Here is a 24,658-nt window from a genome sequence, read left to right as displayed (position 1 = left end):
TTAGTCTGAGGGTCAATCATCAATTAAACTAAATTAAGAGACAGTTTAACGGTTAAACTAGCACGGAGATTTCATTTTGGCTTTGCGCGTTCAGAAAGAGATACAGTTGTGATATTCGTAATCTGCATGAATTGTTATATCACACATAGTCCGCCCACTACACTGCTGCCAACAGATGTCTTTCTCTAGCTGTTAAGCACGTTGTAAAATCCAGGGAATGACGCCTTCTCTTTCTCCATGTACAAATTCTCCCCAAGTGATGTAACATGGATGCTGAATTAGTTATCGTATGTAACCATGTGATTGGGTTAACGTGACAGTGAATTTGACATTATACTAACTTCATGCATGCATGGTGTCCCCTTAGTTCATGTCAATGTAACTACTCCAGTCGCTCCAAATATTCCAACATAGCCATCTTGTTCTAGACTATTGGCGCAGATTTATATAGAAATGAAATTATTATTATTGTCCCGTTGACCATAGGTTGAAAACATATCTAAAATTGCATGTCTAAATTTTTTTTCATTAGAAAGAAGTGATAAAATTATGCGAACCAAATAAAGTCTGAAAAGTGAGAGGCGCCCCACCCCGCGCACCCCCCACCTTCCCGCCCCAAAAAAAACTCCCATAAAAAGAGATCGGGTGGGATTTTTTTTAAGCACACGAAATGAAAAAAAAAGAGAAAAACTTCCACAAAAAAACCTCGGGCCCCGAATGAGCCAATCAGATTAAGTTTTGCTTTGCGCTTTTGTTGACACACTCATGTATGTGACACTGTCACTGTATGATTATCTCGGGACCCAAGTTAATCAACCAATGGCTGCGCGGCTGTGTTAGCTAGGCCTTTTTGAAAGCAGGCATGAATGACTCAGATACGAGTGAGACGATCGCTGGCTACTTTGAGTTAGGGCTACAGGCATATGCTCTGTGTTAATGATGGATCTCACCTAAGTGAGAGACACATCAAAAGGAAATTACGGTTATATATCTATGGCTTATGATGCCGCCATTTTTTTTTCGTCTGATCAAAAAAAAAAAAAAAAAAAGAGAAGAAAAACACCCACCCGATCTCTTTTTGTGGGATTTTTCTTTCTTCTTCTCAAGAAAAAAAGAAAAACGCACAGTTAAAAAATAAACAAAAAGAAAACCGCAACGTCCCTTTTATGGCTTTGTGGCATTTCGTCAAAAAAAACCCGAGCATATTGGTCAGATTTGTTTGTTTCATTTTTGCCCAGTAACTACTTGGATGAATTATGCACGACGTGTTATGTAACATTTTAAGCCAGAAGCGGAGTGTACGAGGATTGGGGTAGAAGATAAGGCGAGGCCTCTTCAAACAATGTGGATGCATTGTGAAAGAACCAGAGTACAGAGTGAGGAATGGGGATTTTAAATGTAGGACAGTTTTAGGCACTTTGTTTCGCGTCCTCATATATGCATCAAGCAGCGTTCATCAGGTGGCAGTTCAAACCTGCAGGCGTGGAAGCTATCTCGTCGCCACCAGAGGGAAAGGTTCGCCATGGTGCAGGCTACCGCCAGTCAGTTGATTGATGAAATTTTCGAGTCATTAGGAGTGTTTGGAAAATATCAAATACTTCAAATTATTGTAGTATTCACTCTAACATGGCCGGCTGGAAACCAACTTTATTCGATTATCTACATAGGTAAGTTTAACCCTGCGTATACCTATACCATCCGATTTTGTAGCTGGCGTTGTAGTCTATATCTGTTCTTCCGACGTTTTACCTCCAGTGAGATAATCTATCCTTTCGGTCATGCATAGATTAAAATACGGATCTTGTCACATGGGCGGACAAACACTGATAAAACTTATCAATGTTTCGTTCAAATCAAAACAATGTATGTACAGTTACTTGATATCAGGTCATTTAACTGTGAAGAAAACATCGTTGAAATATGGCCGATCAAAGTGGTGCATGTATCTTCAATATGGTGAGTGTGCATATATCTGGAGAGAGACAAATTTCATTTCATTAAAACATGAATACAGGAATCGGAATTTTACCTGCATAATTGAAAATATGCCGAAACATGAAAGATAAAAGTTCAGGCATTGTGTGTTTAACATGTGTGACTTATTGATGTAAGATCACGTCTGTGTTTGTTTTTGAGTGCCTCTACAGACTATATATGTCCACTGAACACGGAACAAAACAAGCTGTTTGCTATTTTGTTTTTCTACATTCTCCTCGGATTTCGCGTTTCCAGTACTCTTTGTGTAAAGCATATCAAATAAACTAGCCTGTTATTTTAGGATTGAAGTATATGTGCACATTTAGATTTTCTTGCATAAAAAGTAATTGTTGAGTATTGAACAGAATTCGACTGACGCGAGTTTTCTATAGTTAAATACTATAAAAAAGTTTAATGTCCCTTAAATTAAACAATACGCCCATTATAAGCAAAAATGTATATAAACATGTTAGCTTAAACTTTACCTTTGTACTATATATCTTTTCCGAGAGACCACATTATTTCTTTATCAGTTAACCAAACGTATCAGAATGTGCAAGCAACAAAGTATGGAAGTCAGAAATAACAGCTTGTTTCGTCTCTTGTTTTCGTATCCGGCTCTGTCCTACTGCATGTGAAAATATTTTGCATTGAATAATCTCAGTTTCTCCGAAGATATTATGGCAGTGAGTGTAATACTGACAAGCGAGTGTGTGAGGTGATATCCCCATTGTTTATTTCTTTGCAACGTCATTGCATCACCAATGTGACTTCGAAATTGCCGCCGATATATTTAGAGTCGTAGAATGAATCGAAGTTGTCTACTTTATCACGTTAGTCATTTTGCTCTTTATTTCAACAGAAGTGTTTAAAAAATGTTGTTAAGGTAAATCTGACAAGATATAGATCGTTTATTTTGCATACGATCCCCATTGGCAGACCCCATTACACGTATACTGCCAATGGGGAGTATACATTGGCAGTATACACAAACACACCTTTACAAACAAACGCTACAAGTTATACATTTGACCCTAGATGTATATTAGCTTACGATGAAGCGGTAATGAACTGAAGGGCAAATTATAACAATAAGAGTAGGGCCCAATACAAATGCCAGGCATCGTAATTCTAGATCGTATACAAATATGCTGATCCGTAATCAAAACAAAGTACCGCGCTCTGACGTATCCAGGGCAATTCCGCCGTGATTTGCCTTGTAGATAGACACTGGCGTATAGAGTGCTTTGCCTGGGCCGTCGAGGTTTGTCTGGTAGAGAGACAGTGTCATGTAGAGTGCCTTGTCAAGGCCGTAGTGGTTTGTCTGGTAGAAGACACTGACGTAACGGGTGCCTTGTCAAGACCGTCGAGGCTTGTATGTTAGAGAGACACTGGTGTATGGAGTGCCTTGTCTAGGCCGTCGTGGTTCGTCTGGTAGAAGACAATGACGTAACGAGTGCCTTGTCAAGACCGTCGTGGCTTGTATGTTAGAGAGACACTGGTGTATGGAGTGCCTTCTCAAGACCGTCGTGGTTTGTCTGGTAAAGAGAAGCTAGTGTATAAAGTGCCTTCTCAAGGCTGTCTTGGTTTGTCAGGTTGAGAGACTCCCACGAGATCCTTGACGTATGGAGTGCCTTCTTGAGGCTGTCTTGGTTTGTCTGGTAGAGGGACACTGGCGTAAAGAGAGTCTTGGCAAGGCTTTCGTAGTTTATCTTGACGTTTCAGTAGCAATGCCAAGGCCGTCGTGGGTTGTCTGGTTGAGAGACACTGCCGCATGAAGTGCCATGTCAAGGATCTCGTGGTTTGTCTGGTAGAGAGACGCTGGCGTATGGAGTGCCTTGTCAAGGATCTCGTGGGTTGTCTGGTAGAGAGACGCTGGCGTATGGAGTGCCTTGTCAAGGATCTCCTAGGTTGTCTGGTGGAGGGATGATGGCGTATTGAGTGCCTTGACAAGGATCTCCTAGGTTGTCTGGTGGAGGGACGATGGCGTATGGAGTGCCTTGTCAAGGATCTCGTGGGTTGTCTGGTAGAGAGACTCTGGCGTATGGAGTGCCTTGTCAAGGATCTCGTGGTTTGTCTTGTAGAGAGACGCTGGTGTATGGAGTGCCTTGACAAGGATCTCCTAGGTTGTCTGGTGGGGGGACGATGGCGTATGGAGTGCCTTGTCAAGGATCTCGTGGTTTGTCTTGTAGAGAGACGCTGGCGTATGGAGTGCCTTGTCAAGGATCTCGTGGGTTGTTTTGTAGAGAGACGCTGGCGTATGGAGTGCCATGTCAAGGATCTCGTGGTTTGTCTGGTAGAGAGACGCTGGCGTATGGAGTGCCTTGTCAAGGATCTCGTGGGTTGTCTGGTAGAGAGACGCTGCCGTATGGAATGCCTTGTCAATGCTGTTTTGGTATGTCTGCTAGAGAGACGCTGTCGTATGGAGTGCCTTGTCAAGGATCTCCTAGGTTGTCTGGTGGAGGGACGATGGCGTATGGAGTGCCTTGTCAAGGATCTCGTAGTTTGTCTGGTAGAGAGACGCTAGCGTATGGAGTGCCTTGACAAGGATCTCCTAGGTTGTCTGGTAGAGAGGCGCTGGCGTATGGAGTGCCTTGTCAAGGATCTCCTAGGTTGTCTGGTGGACGGACGATGGCGTATGGAGTGCCTTGTCAAGGATCTCGTGGGTTGTCTGGTGAAGACACGCTGGCGTATGGAAAGCCTTGTCAAGGATCTCGTGGGTTGTCTGGTAGAGAGACCCTGGCGTATGGAGCGCCTTGTCAAGGATCTCGTGGGTTGTCTGGTAGAGAGACCCTGTCGTATGGAGTGCCATGTCAAGGATCTCGTGGGTTGTCTGGTAGAGAGACGCTGACGTATGGAGCGCCTTGTCAAGGATCTCGTGGGTTATCTGGTAGAGAGACGCTGTCGTATGAAATGCCTTGTCAATGCTGTTTTGGTATGTCTGCTAGAGAGACGCTGGCGTATGGAGTGCCTTGTCGTGGGTTGTCTGGTACAGAGATACTGACATGTCCAATGCATTCCTAAGGCTACCGCCTTTACGTACTACGAATATACAAGGAGAAACTGATCCCATTTGCTATGTACATATCTTGATGAGGACAAGATTTTTTTTTTACTTCAATAGCCACTTGGTATTATATGTAACAGTCCAAGACCTTCTGTAAACCTTCCTGTGTTTAATAGTTTGAATCCATGCCAAATTGGAGATATGGTTATGTTGCGTGGTTCATAAGCCAGGAGCATGTATATTATGGTGTGATATCTGTGGTAAGTTGTAGGCCTGGTATAACCAGCTAGTTGCGTTGTTTTTCCAAAACAGAATTGTGACTAGAACGTGGGTAAGGATGTGTTTGTTTAATCAGGCAGCGATACGTTAATTGTTGTATGGCAGACTGACCAAGTCTATTCTCGTAACGGGTTTAGTACAGAATATAGGATATGTATGTTTGGTGAATTCTGTTCCAAGTTTAATTTTATTTCTAAGTTAGCAACTTACCTGCCTCTGAACAAAAGCTATCACAGTGTCTTGGCCAGAACACAACTGGTAACATATCTGGGACATGATACCGACCATGACGGTTACTATGCTAGTGTTATACGGGCTAAATATTGTCGCAATTTGGTAAAAAATTCAGACAGAGGTAGGCCTATGTATTTGTGAGAGGATATACACTATTCCTTTAGAGGTCATTCAGTTTGGTTTTACCACCTTTGCTTCACATGCAGGGTACCAGCCACCTTTACGATGTCATCACCCCGAGAATTCCAGTCTGTATACCAACGATTCGTCAACCCGACCGTATTATGAAACATGTAAACAATTATTTGATGCTGAGAATGGGACTTCCTGTCCATATGGTTACGATTATGGTCATCCCAAAGAGGCAAGCATTGTCTCAGAGGTATGGAACATTTAATATGGCACGCTTTGCTAAATAAGCACGAATTAATTCAGATACATACAGCTAATATTGTAAAGATTCACACCTACGTTTGAGCCCATTAACACCTAATCAACAGGACTGAGCTATTCAAAAGCGAATTAAGCCCTAAAGTCTAAAGACTAAAGTCCCATTATAGTTTTACAATAGAGGAACTCTGACGTAAAGAATTAAGTATGGCTGAACTTATTATGCACTTTTTGTGCAATTAACCCAAACTAACTAGAGAGATGTAGAACGCCATACTTTAGAACATTCGGCCATGTGCTCAAATCTAGCTGTCGTGGATATTTATCTTGAGCTTTTCCTTTGTCCAGTTTCCTAGAGCAAATAACCTTACCGGATATTGGTAAATGAAATACACTTGCTTCGATTGCAGTTTGAAAATGCTTTGTATTTGTTCCATATATTTGGTATATCACTGGTTACTCGGAAAATCCCATTTTAGGTTTCATAATCATTTGCAACTGATGTTTCCTAGACATGAATCAGTGATCGAGAGTACATTGAACAGGGTTATGAAATTCAGGTAGCCCACTGCAAAAGTGCTCCATAGTGCTTCCATTTTACAATAAACCCTAGACTGTATTTATTTTATAAACGTTAAGACTATTTTCCAGTGAATCCAAATTACAACGACCTTTTTCTTGCTGTCGGCAGTGGGATCTCGTGTGCGGTGATAGCTACCAGGCACAGCTTGCCCAGACGACACTCGTGATTGGCCAGGCTGTAGGGGCCACTTTCTTCACGGCCATAGCTGACAGATTCGGCAGGATGAGAGCTTGTATCATTAGCCAATGGGCTATGCTCGCCATTTCCACTGGGTCCATCTTCGCTTCCTCCCCAGCAGTTTACATTTTCCTGAAGTTCCTTACTGGCGTAGCGCAGCAGGTAAAATGTGTTCATATAGTTTGTATTTCTGCTCTTTAATAAGATCTCCATGTTGGATATATCAACTGTTGCAGCCAAAGCGCAAATTAGATTAACAACTTATAAACTAGCAAATCTCGATTTGGACATTGCTTTAAGTCATTCGTCAAAAACATTCTTTGGACCTGTCCGTCCTCATTGAAATTCTGGACTGCTTCTCAAATCTCGATTTGGACATTGCTTTAATTCATTCGTCAAGAACATTCTTTGGGCCTGTCCGTCCTCATTGAAATTCTGGAATGCTTCTCTTCACATCAAAACATCCCATTTTCTTATTTTATATACTTTATTTGTTCTTTGGTGGATTGTGTTGAATGTGTTTCGGAAGTTGGTCTTGCTATTATTGACCTGGAACGTTCATTTTCGTTGACCGCTGGTATACTAATATCTGTTTTGAAGCCTGTGTTTAATCTCACTCGTGTAAATTTACCTCTACTGACTGAAGATGGCCATTGCTTACATGTATATGTATCTGCATAACAGTTTACTCCTGCCTACAGGTACAAGCATAAACCATAAGCATAACAACTGCGGTATAGTGAATGAAGTACTAAACAGAGGATAGAAAACCGTTTCATGTTCACATGAAAACAGATAATTCAGAAGTATAGGCCTACTGATAATCCATACTATTAACTATTGCTGGGTTTTGGCGGAATCTCAATAAAGTAATTGACCGTTTGTACTTTCCAGGGCCATGTAACAGCTTTCTTTGTGATGCCTTTGGAAGTGTTACCAACAAGACAAAGGACGATTCCCCATCCCATCAACAGCATCGTATGGGCCGTGTTTCTCTGTGTACAAGTGGGCTTTGCCTATTTCCTGAAAGACTTCAGTTGGAGATACCATCAGGTCGCCATCACCTTAACCACCGTTGTCACTTTGATTCCCAATATGCTGTAAGGGACCCATTCCTCACTCACAAGGCTTATTTATATGTATAGATTATACTGACAACTACATGGGTATAACTGATACAATTTATAACAGAAAACACGGGAAAGCCCGTTACGGTCATAATAATGGTCCCGGCTTAGCAAAGACGTCTCCAACATCACTCAACTTTTGTTGACTCAAAAAGAGTGAACTTAAAGTCGGGTGAACAAGTTGGTACGTGTTGAGTAGTCTGTACGGGTTCCTCAACTTCGTTCAACAACGCTAAACACTGTCCAACACTGTTGAATCGGAAATGTGCTAATGTATTTTATGTCAACAAGTTCAGTGAAGTTGAGTGAAAGTAGTCAATCAGCGGGCGTGTAGAAATAACGTGACCGTCTTAATACACGTGACTAGGGCAAAATGGCGGCACCAAAGGCAAAAGAGAGAAAATGATCTCACAATGAGACGGTTTCGTTGATACAGGAGTATGAAAAATATACTTGCATATACAACACTCTCTGAAAAGATTACAAAGACAGGGACAAAAGAAAATCATGCATCATGCACTGGAGAGAAACTTGGAAATTTCCCTCCAATTTATCGAAAGTTTGGTGAACAAACACAGCTCAACACACGACAACAGTGTTGGACAATGTTGAACTATTTGATTTATAGTGTGGACGGGACACTCAACTTACCTCAACAACATTCAACATGCTGTTGAGTCAACAAAAGTTGAACAATGTTGGATAGTCTGGACGGGACTTTAGGTTTAACTGGTCGGATAACCTATAATATTATTCCCGAATTTATGATTTGAATAAGTTCAAACCCTAAATTTCATTAGTTTTGTTCATTAAACTCTACTTATAGAGTTAAGATAAAAAAAAAACTCTTAAGGTAAGACTAATTTTAGAGCTGTGAATTGTTTTGAAGACCAGGTCTGAGTTAAGGCTATGACAGATTCGTCATCCAGGAGTCAGGTAACATTCATTAAGTTATGGTGCTTGTGGCCGATTGGACTAACAGTCAGAAGACCGAATTAATTCGGTAGGCAATTGTGATTGTTGTTTTTCTACATGTAAAAAGGGGATGGTGTACTATCAAAAAGCCAGTCTCTTTTTTTTTATTTCGCATATACAGTGTGGAAATAAACGAACACCCTTATTCGTACAAAACATGTTAAAACGTGTTTTCTGGCGATAAACAGTACTACATGTATCTACTTTCTTGAAAAGCACCCCCCCCCCCTTCCTAAGTAGACAAAAGTACTTTAATCGATTAAAAGCAACACAGACCCCTTGTAGAACGCAGTTTTTTTGGAGGATTTTTAACGATATACGTAAAACATTTATAGGGTTCATGTTCTGACAAATGCAGGTTACTGGACGAATCTATACGTTGGTTGTTTGCCAATGAACGGATAAAAGAGGTCAGGAAAATCATCGTAAAGGCAACAAAAATGAACAATGCCAATCCCAAAGAAGTTGAAGCGAAAACAAAGGCCTGCATTTTAGAGACATCTGGAGAACTGCACACAAGAGTGGACGAAAAGGGGAGGGCGATAAGCCCGATTGATGGTGAAGGGTTGGACGGAGAAATACCTAAGACCCCTCCAAAACCGACGGACAATGAAACTGAGGCTGAGCACAAGGGAACGCTGAAGGACATCATGAAAAATCCTCGGCTACGCACGACAACTTTCATCATGTTCTTCGCTTGGTGAGTCCATTTAGTATGTAGAACCACATGATTTATACAAGTGGAGACAACATTTTGTCCCAGCTACAACTACAACTTATGAGATAGGAGTAACAGATGCTTCTGTTGTAGATAGAGGGAGCGGATCACTGAGGAGTAATTGAAAGCGCTTATTTTTGAATTACATGGATCTGTATCTGCAGGATTTACACTAGTTTGGTATATATATGTACATTTATCTTCACGTATTAACGCTGGTCAACTGACATTTATTGATATGTAACAGTATTCGCATCTGAAAGACCTGTGTGGTAAACATATTTTTTCTACAGGATTGTAAATTCGCTCACATCGTTTGGATTGTCCTTGACGGCCTCAAAGTTATCTGGGAATCGTTTCCTCAACTACTTCCTGATTGCGGTTGTACCTATTCCAGCTGGCATCACCTCCTATTACACACTGGTCAAGTAAGACTGAAAACTCTACGATTATAGACAGTATTTCATAACGAAGATATTTTTGCTTGGGGCTTAACACCATTTGTTAACTCTCGTACCTTGTTCTGGATCCTTTTAGGGTGGTAAGTTCAGATGTATTGGGTAAAGTTCTGGATGCCAGTACACACATTTGCCACTGAAGATTTTAAGCAAAGAATCTTACATTTTGTGACGCCAAAAAATAATTTTAAGGATTTTGGGAGCTTGCTGGAAACACCATTGTTTTCGTTAAGTTTTTATTACCCGGTATTCCAAGAATTGATACCGCTGTAGCGAGGAATCTGAAATTTCAGTCTGTGTTATGTGTGTGAAAGTTATACTAGGAGACCAGAAGGTCACGTGGTTTTATCCCCACACTGGGTTAAAATATCACACCAGAACTTGTTAAAATTTCAAATAGAGAGCATATTGGTAATATTCTTTCAGGGTAATGATGACATTGCTGTTAAGGTGAATTGGTTAAAACAACTTTATCTGAGGCACAGGTTTGGCGGCCATATTAAATAATGTTGTAGGTGTAAAACATTTTCTTCACCGGAATCACTGATTAGAACCTGTGTAGAATATTTGATAAGTTCAAGACAAGGCACAGAAATCATGTTAACTCGGTCATTATGCAAATTAGGCAATCACAGATCGATGAAGCTCGCCGTTATATATTCTTCAGGGTAAGCACGCCAGTTAATGCCTTCACCAAATGAGCCAACAAACGCTGATAACCCGTTCAATTGTATAAACCAACACCAAAGTTGCGGGGCTTTAAACTTGGTACTTTGGATTATGTCACAAACAGCAATCAAAATGTGAACAGTTGCATTTTACGTGATATTTACAATTCACGTGACAAACGTTAAGTAGGCAAGGCTTTGAATACGGCACTAGCTTATAATAGCATACATCATGGAAAACAGATCCAACGGTAAGGAGCGAGTGCAGTTTTGTACTGAAGCTGTGTATAGTTCACTCTCTTAAAACTTAGATATTACACTTAACCATGCATTTATTAAGTGTTATGTTTCAACACTCGACAAAAGTGCTCACATTTGAAATTCATTAAAAGTGTTAAATGTTTTATCTCTGTTTCAAGTGTTGGTTCAAGGTGTTGAATTCAGCAACTTTTAATTGAGCTAGATCGTGAACACTTTGAAGAGTGATAAAACATTAACACTTATAAAAGTGGTCAGAAAACTGTTATAAGTGCAGTCAATCCTCGTAATTTTTACATTGTTAAATGCAACACTTTAATTTTAAGAATGCCATAGTTCATAGAGTCCGTAACACGTATACATAGCAAATTTCAGAAGTATGGACATCAGTCAACGGGACACCCGGTATCGTTAGTTGTATCTATATTTAAATATAAATCTGTAGAATGAATTGAGTCAGTACTTCAAAAACAACAAGTTAATCAATTGCCTTCTGTGAAATGGGCTACTTGCCCTAACATTATATACAGTATTAGATTCCGTGTGCCATGTGCACATGTTATATGTGATGCCGCGTTCCAAGGCTACATTATGCTCATGAGAACTGAGGATAAAGCAGTTAAGAATGCCGAACGAATGAACAGTACAGAGCAAGCTTCTCCAAATGCCTTCAGTATTGGACTTTTTCAATTAGGAGCAATACTGGCAGCTTTTCTTACATTCACACGGTATTTTGTGTCATGTAATTTGTTAATAATATTGTAGATGGGGTAGAAGGACGACTTGCGTGATTTTTCATGCCATTGCTGGGGTTGTTCTTATAGCTGCTGTCTTATTGGACACCTTCATGGGTAAGTTATTATCAGACAGTTTATATATACAAATAAGTAACTATAGGCCTACACATTGATTATGTGCCTATATATAACATCGACTATACACATTAATTATGTGCCTGTATATAACATTGATCTCATTGCAAAAATCCTATAAACTCCGATTCTGTTAATCATCGTAATATTAGTTTGAAACTGATCTAACTTGATATTACTGACATCCACATGCCATGTGGATCTCACAACTTTGGCTGATCATGAGGAAAGAATTTCTTAGCTAACCCGAATGTGTATCTCTGTTTTCAAATACCACAGAAAATGGGCGCTGTCAGGTACTCAATGAAATCACTCGTCTTCCACCAGTATGGTTGGCATATTCGTATGTCGCATGTGGAAAAGTTCGTCAGTAAACTGCCAAAACCGGTGGTTTACACCGGTTTGCTCCACCCATAAAGCTGAAGTATAGAGGAAAATTTCTTTAGTGTTGCATTCAAAAAGAATCAAACAGATAAATGCAATAAGCATTGATGTCACTCCGAAGAGGTAAAAGATCTTATATTTCATTGTTGGGAGTTTTTCTTTCATAATATGTCCAATTTTGCCGTTTGCCAGATGACTCCGTGTCCGCCGCTGTGATTACATTGACTATGACTGGAAGGTTTGCCATCGCCGCCTCTTGGAACACACTGTTTCTCTACACGCCAGAGTTGTACCCGACAAATCTCAGGCAAGTTGACAACGTTTTGTATCACTTTTAGTAGCAACCATATAATAATTAAATATAACGCTTCCGTATAGCCCAGTGGTTAGATCGTCCTCCTCGAAGTCGGGACACCCGGGATCAAACCATACCGAAGATACTATTGTTGTGTCCTGCGGAAGATTTTATTCGATTTTTTGTTTGTTTTTCTTTTTTAGTTACAGAATAACCTGAAATATTCAGATTTCGTTGACACTCATACGGTTTTGGTGTAAATCAGTCCTATCGAAGAACTGGCACACGCCAACACCCCAAACACTAACCAAAGACTTTAAAAATGGTATTTTTTAGAGGTTAGAGCAAGGAAACATGAATGTACACACTCCTAATGACTCCTCGTCATCATGTGACTGAAAAATTGCTAAGTACGACGTTAAACCACAAACATACATAATAGTTATAATATAATAATTCTTTCATTTCAGATAAATGCCTACATCAGTTTGAATACAGATATATTATAAGAGAATTTAAAAAAAAAAGACAGCTGTAAAATATACCACTCAGAGAGTTAAGAAAGCGACAGCGAAATAACTTGTCTAGTGTGTACATATACAGTGAAGCTGAATGGCTATCATGTTATATAATATCGAAAGGTAACAGCTCTTTAATACTGAAGTGTTATACGTGTTTATATCATTACTACTAAATCCAACAGTTTGACGATGCGTCAAGAGACTAAGTATTTATAAATTTCACACTTTATAAAATGCTTGGATAAGGTTGTAATTTATCACTATCTTATGCTGGACTAAACACTTTCAGGTGCTGTTTTCCTCAATAGAAATGATGAATATCTTATCATCTAACATTATGTTACAACGTGCAAACAATCATTCACACGGCATAAAATTTCAAGATATTGAACTCATGTTTTAGAGCATTTAACCTGTTGTAACATTTTAGCAGAAAAAGTTGACATTTTGAGTTTTAAGAGTGTAAAAAATTATCTAAATCTAAAGTTCAACAGCTTGTGTCAATTGAGAATCCTCATCTTGAAATAGTCTAGTCTAGGTTAAGCAAACAGGACACTCGCGGCTTTGTTGTAGGGAGGTCTATTTACTTATCGATATCAAGTTACTAAGAAGAAAGGGTTGTGGACATAAGACAAGTAATTTCCATAAATAAACATTTACCAATATTAAACTAAACTTGTGTTTGCTTGTTCTTACCAGGAGTCTTGGTTTAGGAATATCTTCTTCGTCGTCCCGGTTAGGTGGTATGCTGGCTCCATTTTCCAACCTTGTGGTAAGAATGAGGTCACGCGGGTCGTCCTTGTTAATTCAGTCAGCTATATTTGGATATGGTGCATGGGGTTAAGGTCACTTTTAGTATCAAGGACATTCAAAGTCTTTTCTTACCCCAAACGTTGTATCTTAGTAAGAATTACCCCCAATGTTGAAAATTAAAGTTCAAAAAGTTGCCATTCATTATCTGCAACTAACATAATGAATGTGTATGACCCATCTTGGAATACCAGCTGCATTTCCTAGACATTAATTAATCTAAATAATAGGAAAGGACATAGTTTCAGATATGGTTTTCATTGCTTTAAACTACTCTACCGAAAGTTTAACGTTTTTCACATATACAGATGTCCTACGACAGCAAGGCAACACGAGAAAACACAAGAAATTGTGTTAAATGACCATTACTAGTATAGAACAGATACAGGCTTATTTCATTTTCGCACAACAGTGTCATGTACTTTTATATGTCTAATTGGGACTATATAGGCTGAAGGGAACAGGTAATTATTTAGTGGACTTACCCACGACATTTACCATGCATGTATATCGAGTGAGCATAATACGACCTGAATTCTTCTTGCCTGTAGAGTCAATGTGTCATACTACTTGGGCGTACCATACAAACATTTTATTTTTTGGGGCATATCGTAAAGTACTAGCATGGTTTATGTTCTTTGAGTGTTTCGTATCCTTTTAATCACCATGCCAGCAACACATCTGAACGTGATGATTTCCTTGTTTCTGTTTTTTTTTTCTTCTCAGATCGACTATATTCCCTGGCTTCCCGGAACCGTATATGGTAGTTCCTGTATCCTCGTCTGTTTTCTCATTCTCTATCTGCCGGAGACGCTGAACCGGGAATTGCCGCAGACTTTGGATGAAATCAAAGAATGGAATAGACTAGCAAAAGAGAAGGCAAAGCAGGAAAAGCTAAAGAAAAAAGGGATTGACATTGAGAAGAGCGAAGATCACAGTAACAAAAGCGCTCTTGCCGATAAAACGAAGCTCACAAGACTATAAGACACCATTTTCAGTCGTGATGTATTACGGGAAAGGAATTTTCTCTCAGGAGATGTAGTATTGTGCATTATTAATCAGCGGTATTTACACGCAAAGTAAAAGCAGCAAAATTATTGGTAAATGAGAGAAATCATGGATTTTAATTGACATGGGACAATGCACATACTAGTATATGAGGCAGATGCGCAGATACCTGCTGACGTTAAGCAATGCCTTTGCAAGTCTGAGTTTGTAAAAATGGGCCCATGTCTTATACCACCAACCTGACAAAACAGTCCCCTAACTTAATTTCCTTAAGTATCAACTTTCCTGCGAAGCAATCATGCACCACCTGTTGCAAAGATTTGCAAAATTTGCTGTAATGCTTTATATAGGCCTAATTGTTTCTGAGAAGAATGTGTTTGTATCACGCGTTTACTTTAAAGTACGATATATACTACTTTTTTTATGGTTCGGGAAAAAATTTCCATGTCGACATATCTTATGAGGAAATCGGAAATGTACATACATGTATACGTTTTACTGGCAACGCACTGATAGCTTTAAACTCTGACATATATTGTGACATAATTCCTAATACCACAGAGACGAAATCATTAAAGTTATTTTTGAACTACAACGGGTTCATGGTTTTCAAGAAGTTCACATCCTTGTGCATTCACCTGTATCATTTAACAGATGCACGACCTAACGTCAGCCAACGCACAAGAAATTATCGTCTTCATTTAGACGACACTGACTTGGACAAAAAACCAAGTTGCTTGCTGTGTACTCAGTGGAAATGTGGATGAACGCTGAATGTGACAAATAGGCTGTTCGACTGTCACAACCAATCATACGAGGTTCCAGGGACCTCCGAAATAGGCCACGGAAACTCGGGCTTTCAGATAGCCGGAGACGTGATTTTGCCAACTAAAAGTTTGATATAAGAAGCAGAAATAGTATATACTAATGGCAGAGCGTCAATAATGTTGGGGTGCTGAAGCGGAATAACTGTATACTGCAATACGACTGCAACCATATAGGTCAGACTACATGTGCCGTCTATATATAAGTCCCGGAAGCTCAAGCCTTTTATATGAAGAGCCGTACATTAATACAAAGGCGTACAATTAGTTTTGTAAAATTCTGTCTTAAGTTTGCATTTCGATCAGAACAGGCAATTTGTGCTGTACAACAGTAAGGACGGCATATATAAACGAAACCTTGCACAGATTTAGTTATGATTCAATATTGTTACAAAAATGCAGCAATATTCGTTCAAGGTCTTTTTTGTGTGTCCCACATACATGGATTCGATTGTAAGTACATTAGGAGCTCTTAAACAAAGGGAACAACCTCAGCTATGTACTGAAAGGTAGTTTCACATATGGCTACATTGAGCACCATTGCTCCCTCGTGGTGTGTCCTCGAAAAGCAAAGAAATAGAACCATGGTATACCAAGTCTCATGGAAGAAACTTGAGAAATCTTGAAAACTAGGGCCAGAAGCAGTTGCAGCTTGTGTCTGACGTAACTTCCACGCAAAAATGTAACGAAGGCATAGACCACCATGTCTGGCACTTGACACAACGGTGTGACAATTTCGCAAAACAAGCCACAAGGATGGCGGTTGGTCAGATGCAGTAGTGTTAACCGCGTGAACAAATGACTGTTTACTGCACGGAAATATCACATATCATGTGAATAAACAACTTCTTGACTGTATGTAAACCGATAAAGCATTAAAATTTAAGGTTAAAAGATTCAATATCTAACCATGATAAAATGACCACCCCCACCCTCCTGGAGCTTAGCATATGAAACCACTTTAAAAGAAAACAAGCAGACGAAGTAAGGTTTTGTTTTCTTTATATTATGCCTGTCATTGACCAAATAGGTGTCCAAATGCATAAAGAATTGATTCAAATGTTTTTATTACTGAACAACTTGCACAGGCATTCTTTGATATGTCGAAGGCTTTTTTAGGTAAGACAGTCAACTGTGAAACTCCAACCTGTTTTTAAAACACAAGTGGTGGGAAAATACAGGAAAAGTTCTCTTGGTCTATTTAATAAGGTCAAAAGTCAACCATATACTGATCATTGTATAACATCTAAGTAACAAGTGCCAAATAATCACCATTATATTATAAAATGTTATGATACTGTTTATTATTAGTTTCATATTTTCCAGAAAAAATAAACATATACATACTGCAGTGACAGCAAGTGCATGTAAAATAAACCCAAAGCTTCATATGTGTTAAAATTTTCAGCTGTTCAACTGCAACAAAAAAAACTAAGTATTTTTTGTTTAATGAAAAAAAAATTTCTACTCAAAAGTAAATTGACCATAAACACCAAAGTGTAACATAATGAATAATATACCAAGGACCACTTAAAATAAAAGATTTCGCACTGTCATGTGGATTATTTACATTTGGATATATTAATAATGTACCTGTTCTGATTACAGTAATTATATCAGGTTATATAGAAGGTATAGGTAAAAAAAATATTTTTCTATATTATACTCAATACTGACAGGCAGCGGAATCTTCACAATGACAAATACTTTGATCAATGTTAGCCTGACAAAATATCACAGAGTTTGGTCATCAACCTACACATGAAGTCGACAGTTAAACTATAATTATACACATAATATTGGGAGTACAGTTTATTCATTTATTGAATGGGTGTTTTACGCCATACCCAAGAATATTTCAATTGTATGATGACGGCCAGCATTATGGTGACAGGAAATCGAGCAGAGCTTCGTGGAAACCCACACCCATCTGCAGACTGCTGGCATACCTTCCCATGTACGACCAGAGAGGAAGCCAGCATGAGAAAGACAAGCTCACAGCGACTCCATTGGTGGGAGGCTCCTGTCTTATTGCTCCATGCTGGTGTGTTAACCACCTTGGCTACAGAAAGAAACTACAAGATACATGTGGTTGTGTAACACTTAGGCCAAGTTTACCAGTGCAGACAGCTCATGTTTAGCAAACCATATCAAGCTGGTCAAGCAAGTCAGAAACAATTTGTGTTGAGTTTTGATCATTAGGTACACAACTTCCATGCACATTGTAAATCTAAAAGACTTAACGCAATTAATGAGTATATCACCTAGGATCACTGTGTCAGCAGAGTCAGCAGGGTAACACCAACTCCTCTCAAGCAAAAGCTGACTATTTAGTATAAACAAAGTACAAATCTAAATCTATAAAAAAATGTAACCTTAAGTAATTGATACTGCCTTCACTGAAAAAATTAATATAAAAAAAATTTACAGACTGTACAACAGTAACATTTGAAAAATTTCAAATGTTTGGGAGTTGTGTCATATTAAGTCATAAACTGAGAGCAATAATTCAGCATAAATTTTAAGTGATAAAATACCCACTTTAGCACTTCCTTTTGAATATAAAACTGTGTTATGGTTAACAAAGGCACATGAAAAAACAATGTACATGTACAATGACATAAAAATATGAGCTGCAAGCCAAGCCATGTATAATTTACATATTCTTTTACACATTTGTTGTGTGCTTACAAGAGTGAAATAGTTTACAAACATGAGCTAAAAATAATGAAAATATTCATGAAATATTTGTCATGGGGGATGGTGTTGTCAATATGTGCTTGATTATGAAGCTGTTTCAGAAGGATTGTCATCAAAGATAACTTCAGATTTTATTGCTGAGCAATCCAGTGCTTTCATTCACTTTCTTGGCAAAAGCTGAAAATTTAAATAATACCAAAAATTAAATCATATACATTGTAGCTGTAAATTAACAATTTTAGCAAAGTCTTTGGTAGCCAAAAAGAGAACACACATTATATGAGCAGAGTGAAAGAATTCATCACAAATTCAATGTAATGCCTAGGGTAAAATGCTTCACATCAATTTATAACTTTTTGGCTTAGAAATTAATACTGATATATTTTTGTTGTACACTACATCAGTCATTCAGCATTCACAGATACACGATTTGACATACATATACTTGTTTTTTTTCTTTTACTCGCCTTTTTCTTTGAGACCTTTTCCAAAGTTTCTGTAAACCACAGGTAATTCCAACATTAAAATGATCCAAACCAGAAGACACAAAGCACCTAAAATTCAGATGATAGACAGTTAAAATTGTTGATCAAATCTTCATTATGATTTTAGTAAAAGTATCCTTTTAAGTTCAGATTTAAACTCATTGAGTCTTTTGCTAAGTAATGATTCACTTCACTATAAATTTATTGTTAAATTTATTGTTAAATTTATTCAATTTATTCAATGAAGATTTTCCATAGAGAGAGAAGAGACTGGTAAAGTGTTGTTCATTTGTCTCCTTCATTGGTGTTTCAGTGTGTACAATTTGGTATTGCTTCACTGATGTTTTAGACTTTACTTTGAACTAAGGCTGTGGGGACTGATCAGCCAGTGAGGGCTAAGAAGTCTGTAGAGAAGCCCCTCACCAATGGGATCGCTGCGAGTTCGAGCCTAGCTCATGCTGGCTTCCTCTCTGGTCGTATGTAGGAAGGTCTGCCAGCAACCTGCGAATGTCTATGTTTTCACTGTTTTCCTATCACCACAATGTTAACTGTCACTGTATAAGTGAAACATTCTTGAGAATGGCATAACTCTCCAATCAAATAAATAAATTAAATCATATGCTACAACTGTAAATTACCTGCTGCTAACAGTGAATAAATGATGGTGGAACTAAGGTCTTTGTTGGTAGAGAGGTCCATGTAAACCTGAAAAGAGAGTGGGTATTAACCATTATGGAATAATGTTTATATGACTTAAATAACAATTTTCACTCCCTAGGACAATACAAGTTGTGATCAAACCTGGACATGGACAAGACATTTTTAGATTTCCCAGTTCTGATTGTTCATAGGGTGTTGGTGAAAATAAGAAACACACGTGGGTACCTAAGTTCAAATGTTCTCTTTATCTCAAATAAAATTATTTCTGTGGAGCTCATCAATGTTGTTTAAAAAGTATCTATTTTATATTTGTCTTACCTTTACTATTTTGAATATATAATAGCTTGGCTTAACAAGACCGGTGACCATAAATACCCATGCCAATGCCTTTATTTCTCTCTCCATCTGTAAACAAAATCCAAAGACTGAAAACTACTTTTTCTCATGACAAACATGATACAATTTACAAGCATTATTCAAACAACAGTATGTTTTATGTTTATTTTAGCATTTCAACCCAGAACAATAGTTCAAACAAAATATAAAGTTTTAATGGCTAACAGCTCACCACATGATTCACATGTTAACCTGATAACATTTTCTTTCCATCCAGTACTGGTATCTGGCAGTTGTAGCCTACTCACCATAAACCATCCAAGAAGTCCCCAGAGAAAGGTGTAAGGAATCCCTACACCAAGGGATACCTGTTCCAAAATGTCTAAGCTTGTCCCCTCTTTCAACGCCAGTAGAACAAAACTAGACTGACAAACAGAAGTTAACCACACAGGTTAAAACACAATGGTTAAACTTGTTTACAAGTTATCACTGATAATGTACACAGGAAGAGGTTTAATATTTTCAGCAACTGAGCTTAAGAAGGCATGCATTTCAAACTGCGCTGCAACAGTTCCAATCAGAAATGAAATTCAAAAATATCTTTAATATCGACTGTTAGTGAATAAAAAATGTGCTTGCCCAATGTCATGATGGCACAAAACAATATGTATGAGTCACTTTATTCTAACAAAAACTTTAAAAAAGATGCACTGAATTATATAGGGAAACTTTTCATAAGTGCTTCCCATGATGCTAACTTCAATTGAAAGTTTCTATTTTAAAAGTACTTACTGTGACTTGAAGATCAAATTTCATCAAACAGAAGAAAATGGAGGCTCGTTTATACATATCTGAAATAAACAAATTCATGGTCAATTTAACTTCCAAAACAAGACAGTATACACATGCATTTATCATTCTATCATGAAATTAATTAATTTTCAATATATATGTAGTTTTCTGTCATTATATTATTATTGCTAAATCTGGGTTGGGTCATGAAACTGGACGCTTTTGTTTGTTGTGTTTTTATTTTGTAAAAACTTCACATGAATATACTTACTTTGAAGTACTTCTGAAGCTCCAACAATCTTAAACTCTAGATAGCCAAAGTCTCGAGCTACTGACCAAGCCAGGTAAATGTTGGGTGGAGCCAAAATGCAAGCTGCTATCATGCGAACCTGTCAATGCAAGGGTGTCATCTTTAAGCTGTTTCTGTGAAAGACTGAGTCAAGCCTGACTGGCTGACTAAACAACAAGGACATCTGAACTTTACTTTGCTTTTGTTGATCATATTTCAATGGGAACATGATTTTACTGCATTATTTGTATTATTTTAGATGACCTAAAATGTTGCCCACCAGTAAGCTGCACATTTTGCCTGAATCTGAGATGTCTGTTGACCTCAGAAAGGTGTTTAGAATTACGACTGGAAGGTTAAAAGATATATCTGACTGGAAAAATAGACTAAGTAAGGCTCACCACCAAAAACAATATAAAAATGCCCTTTTGGGGGCAAAATTTTAGATCATTTACCATATTCAGGCCATTGTTGGTCAATCAGTGATAAATAATGTAATCTTTAAGAACTTGTGTGTATGTTGAGTACAAAGTATTTACACTATAAACTGACAAATTTTGTGAGGTAATAAGTTGTGCTGCTCTGGAGAACCTTGGTGGTAAAGCCAAGTAGAGATCATTTATTTTAACTAGAATCTTCACATGAAGATTTTGGAAACAATATGACAATGATACTTAAACACACTGGTGATGATAATATTTTATATAATTTTTCCTTTGGAATATGGAATTGTGAGAAACATCGCTAAACACACATTTACATAATGTTACAGAGGCTTGTGACTACAACCGCTGCTGCAACATACTGCTATTACAAGTACATGTACACATTTGCTTTGTGAAACCGGTTCCTGTCATTTTAAGAAAAAATCAGACACTCACCAGTTTTACAGTAGTTCGACCTTCCACGTTGAGGAAAGCATACTCAATTATACAGTACACCAGAACAACCAGAATGGCAATGATAAAAACATACAACTCATAGGCTCTTTCTCTGAGAACGCCATGTAACATGTAAAAGGTACAAAATGCTGCAAAGAAACAGAAATCGATAGTAATGAGCAATGTTTGGTTTACAAAAGATAGTTAAATTTTTAGTTAAATTTGATGTATCTTTTTTATGTCATAGACTACATATGGTAAATAGCATAAAATTTCACCCATGATGCAATTTTCTCACTTTGCCTAATTCTAAGAGTTCTGCTTGCATTGATCATGGAAATGTGTTTCATGTTTGCTGGGAAAGTAGGCCTACATCTAAGATATATTGTAGTAGATCCATAGATTATACTCTACTGGAAAATGTAAACTTCTGCACCAGAAGTAATATTTTATGATATTTATTTTTCCTTTAAAAATGCACTTTTTTAGTACCTGAATACTGACAATACTGGTCAACCTACTCCCTATTAATGAGTGTCCAGCCATAAATACACCCAGATTGTGGATGCTAATGGCTGATTAATGTTCAAAGTAAACTCGACCAACAAAAAAAGTACAGGTGATATATGGGCTAATTTTAAGTTTCAACTACACAAAGTCTAGTTCTACATTAAGATCTGAATATAGCGCTCCATTCTGGCAGTATACAATACTGCAGACAGTCAGTGAGCCTAATTGTGTCAGCTAGTCAGAGTTGAAAGCTATTCTGTTTCATTATATATATACATATGTACCTCCTTAGTAGGCCTATTGGTGGTGAGTGAAAATCCTACTTTATACAATTGTGAATTGTATGAAAAAAGAAGGATAATCCAGTACAGTTTGAAATTCATGCATCTTATCTGAGTAGTTAAACACAAAACAGATGAAAAGTATACAGAGCATGTTTAAAAAAATTACAAAATTTGTCACAAAACATAACACTTCTTGTTTTACCAGTGGCATCTATTTTATACACATCTTCATAAATTTACCAGTATGTTTTCTTACCTGCATTTATAAGTAAAAGGACAGTAAAGGTGAAGTCTGGGGAATCTGAGTTTTCCTTAACGACCACTACAAGACGATAGATCGTCAGACCTATAGCTGCCAAAATATTTACTAAGGAAACACTGATAAAAAGCCAGTCCTTAAAGTGGAGTCCTGCAAATGTCCGTGACTGCAAAGAGAAGTAAGTTTTGTTCTAATTATTGGTATAGCATTTCACAAAAAATTACCCAGACATTGTTTACACACTTATAACAACTATTCACAGTTTTGCAGTGATATCTTAGCTGCTCTGAACCAGTCATTAGCACACTCTTTGGTCATGTGACCAAAGAGTATTGGGGGTGAAAAAAATCAAAGCAAATTTAACCCAAGTGAGATAGGCACAGAAAAAGATTTTAGATAAAAAATGAAAAATATAGCTTTTAGCTAAGAAATCCTTTGTGCCTGGCCATCAAATATGATAGTTCCAGTATCCTGCAGTATTTTAAACTTTAGAAATCTGCAAAAATCAGCATTTCACCCATTTAGTTGCATGTTGTTATATCACCTCCTGTTCCTTGCCAGGATCTCTTGTGGTCGAAACTATAAATTAATCTGTATAAATAAATTCAAATGCATTTGGAATAATGTAGTTTTACATATTCATGGTTTTGCAGTGATGTCATAGGTGCTCTGAATCTTCTTTGGTCACATGGCTAGAATACTGAGGTTAAAACAAAGTGTATTTAACACAGGTGAGATAGGAATTAAAGGACATTTTAGAATAGAAAATGAATATTATAGCTCTTATAATATTATAGGTAGGAAATTCTGTCTGGAAAAGTAATCAAGAAGTATCTAGCCTTCAGATATATTAGTTTCAATGTCCCGTAATAGTACTTTTAACTTCACAAGTCAAAATTCTGCCCATTTAGCTCTGTGTTTATCACCTCTCGCTTAAATCTGTGAACACATATATGTATTGGTATTGGTATTAATTTCTCATCTGGACACTGATAATGTCAGTTCAGCAAAAGATGTTGTTAGCTTTGGTGTATTATTTTTTGTCTGCAATTCACAGATGCATCAACCCAACTGGTAAATATTACAATGTTCAAAATAGGGGAGTGGGGAGTTGAACTACATTGGTGTAGACCTGCAGCAGTGTAACTTTGTATAACCTGCGACTAACATAACAAATTATAGGCCTACATATTATTAATATATTCTGTCATATCACAGCTAGCCCCACATATAACCCATATTGCCGTGCATCCAAATCACTCTGGATAACGGAATACCAATGGCATTATCAGTGTTCAGTTGTCGTGTATCCGGTGGCATACCGCTTACTTGCGTTGTGGTCGTTCAAGGTGTGAAAAAGCATGGGGATGTTTCATAGGCAAGCATTGCGAAGGAGATGTAGGCCTACTGAGTAAAGTAACTTACCCTCCCCCACGCCGTGTGTACAGTTGTTTTAGGAATGTCTGTGATACCGTACTGTGTGTAATCAGTAGATGTTGAGAATTTTCTACCATCACTACCCGTGCTTTGTTCCGCCATGGTTGCAGATTAGTAGGTAATATAATAACTCCTCTCAAACAATAACAAACAACCCAAACGTTTGCACCCGTGTCATCTTTGAAGCAGCCGCCATTTTGAATGAATATTTGTCACATGATTTTTGTATCATGTGACTACCTTCGGTCCGAACAGAGGCGTCAAACTTTTCCCCATGGTCTTCGCTGAACTTCTTAGCGCCTAGATGAGGCTAATATGGACATAGACCCCCATTAGAACTTCCGTTTTTCGGGAGGACGAATGTAATTCTGTGCATTTTAGGGTGTAAAGTCTTTTCATGTAATTCTGTGAATTTTAGGGTGTAAAATCTTTTCTTGCTGTCTTCCGTTTTTGGTGTACA

General features: G+C 37.9%; 2 protein-coding genes across 2 annotated transcripts; one reads left to right on the top strand and one right to left on the bottom strand.

Annotated features, from left to right (window-relative positions):
• The first annotated feature begins 1,513 nt into the window (after positions 1-1,513).
• On the top strand, positions 1,514-15,298 carry LOC135471551 (organic cation transporter protein-like). The gene is made up of 10 exons (XM_064750822.1): positions 1,514-1,667; positions 5,704-5,879; positions 6,579-6,809; positions 7,542-7,747; positions 9,108-9,449; positions 9,761-9,895; positions 11,617-11,702; positions 12,300-12,414; positions 13,623-13,695; positions 14,460-15,298. The coding sequence occupies exons 1-10, from the start codon at positions 1,523-1,525 to the stop codon at positions 14,715-14,717; spliced, it is 1,767 nt and encodes a 588-aa protein (XP_064606892.1). The 5' UTR covers positions 1,514-1,522; the 3' UTR covers positions 14,718-15,298.
• Positions 15,299-16,560: 1,262 nt separating this feature from the next.
• Positions 16,561-24,375, bottom strand: LOC135470248 (uncharacterized). The gene is made up of 10 exons (XM_064749068.1): positions 24,187-24,375; positions 22,759-22,927; positions 21,709-21,857; positions 20,810-20,927; positions 20,539-20,597; positions 20,055-20,171; positions 19,729-19,815; positions 19,389-19,455; positions 18,733-18,819; positions 16,561-18,442 (listed from the first exon to the last, which is right to left on the bottom strand). The coding sequence occupies exons 1-10, from the start codon at positions 24,298-24,300 to the stop codon at positions 18,390-18,392; spliced, it is 1,020 nt and encodes a 339-aa protein (XP_064605138.1). The 5' UTR covers positions 24,301-24,375; the 3' UTR covers positions 16,561-18,389.
• Between the last annotated feature and the right edge of the window lie 283 nt (positions 24,376-24,658).

This window comes from Liolophura sinensis, chromosome 7 (assembly GCF_032854445.1).
Source record: "Liolophura sinensis isolate JHLJ2023 chromosome 7, CUHK_Ljap_v2, whole genome shotgun sequence".
NCBI classification, from domain to species: domain Eukaryota; kingdom Metazoa; phylum Mollusca; class Polyplacophora; order Chitonida; family Chitonidae; genus Liolophura; species Liolophura sinensis.
This window is presented reverse-complemented; position numbering and strand designations above follow the sequence as displayed.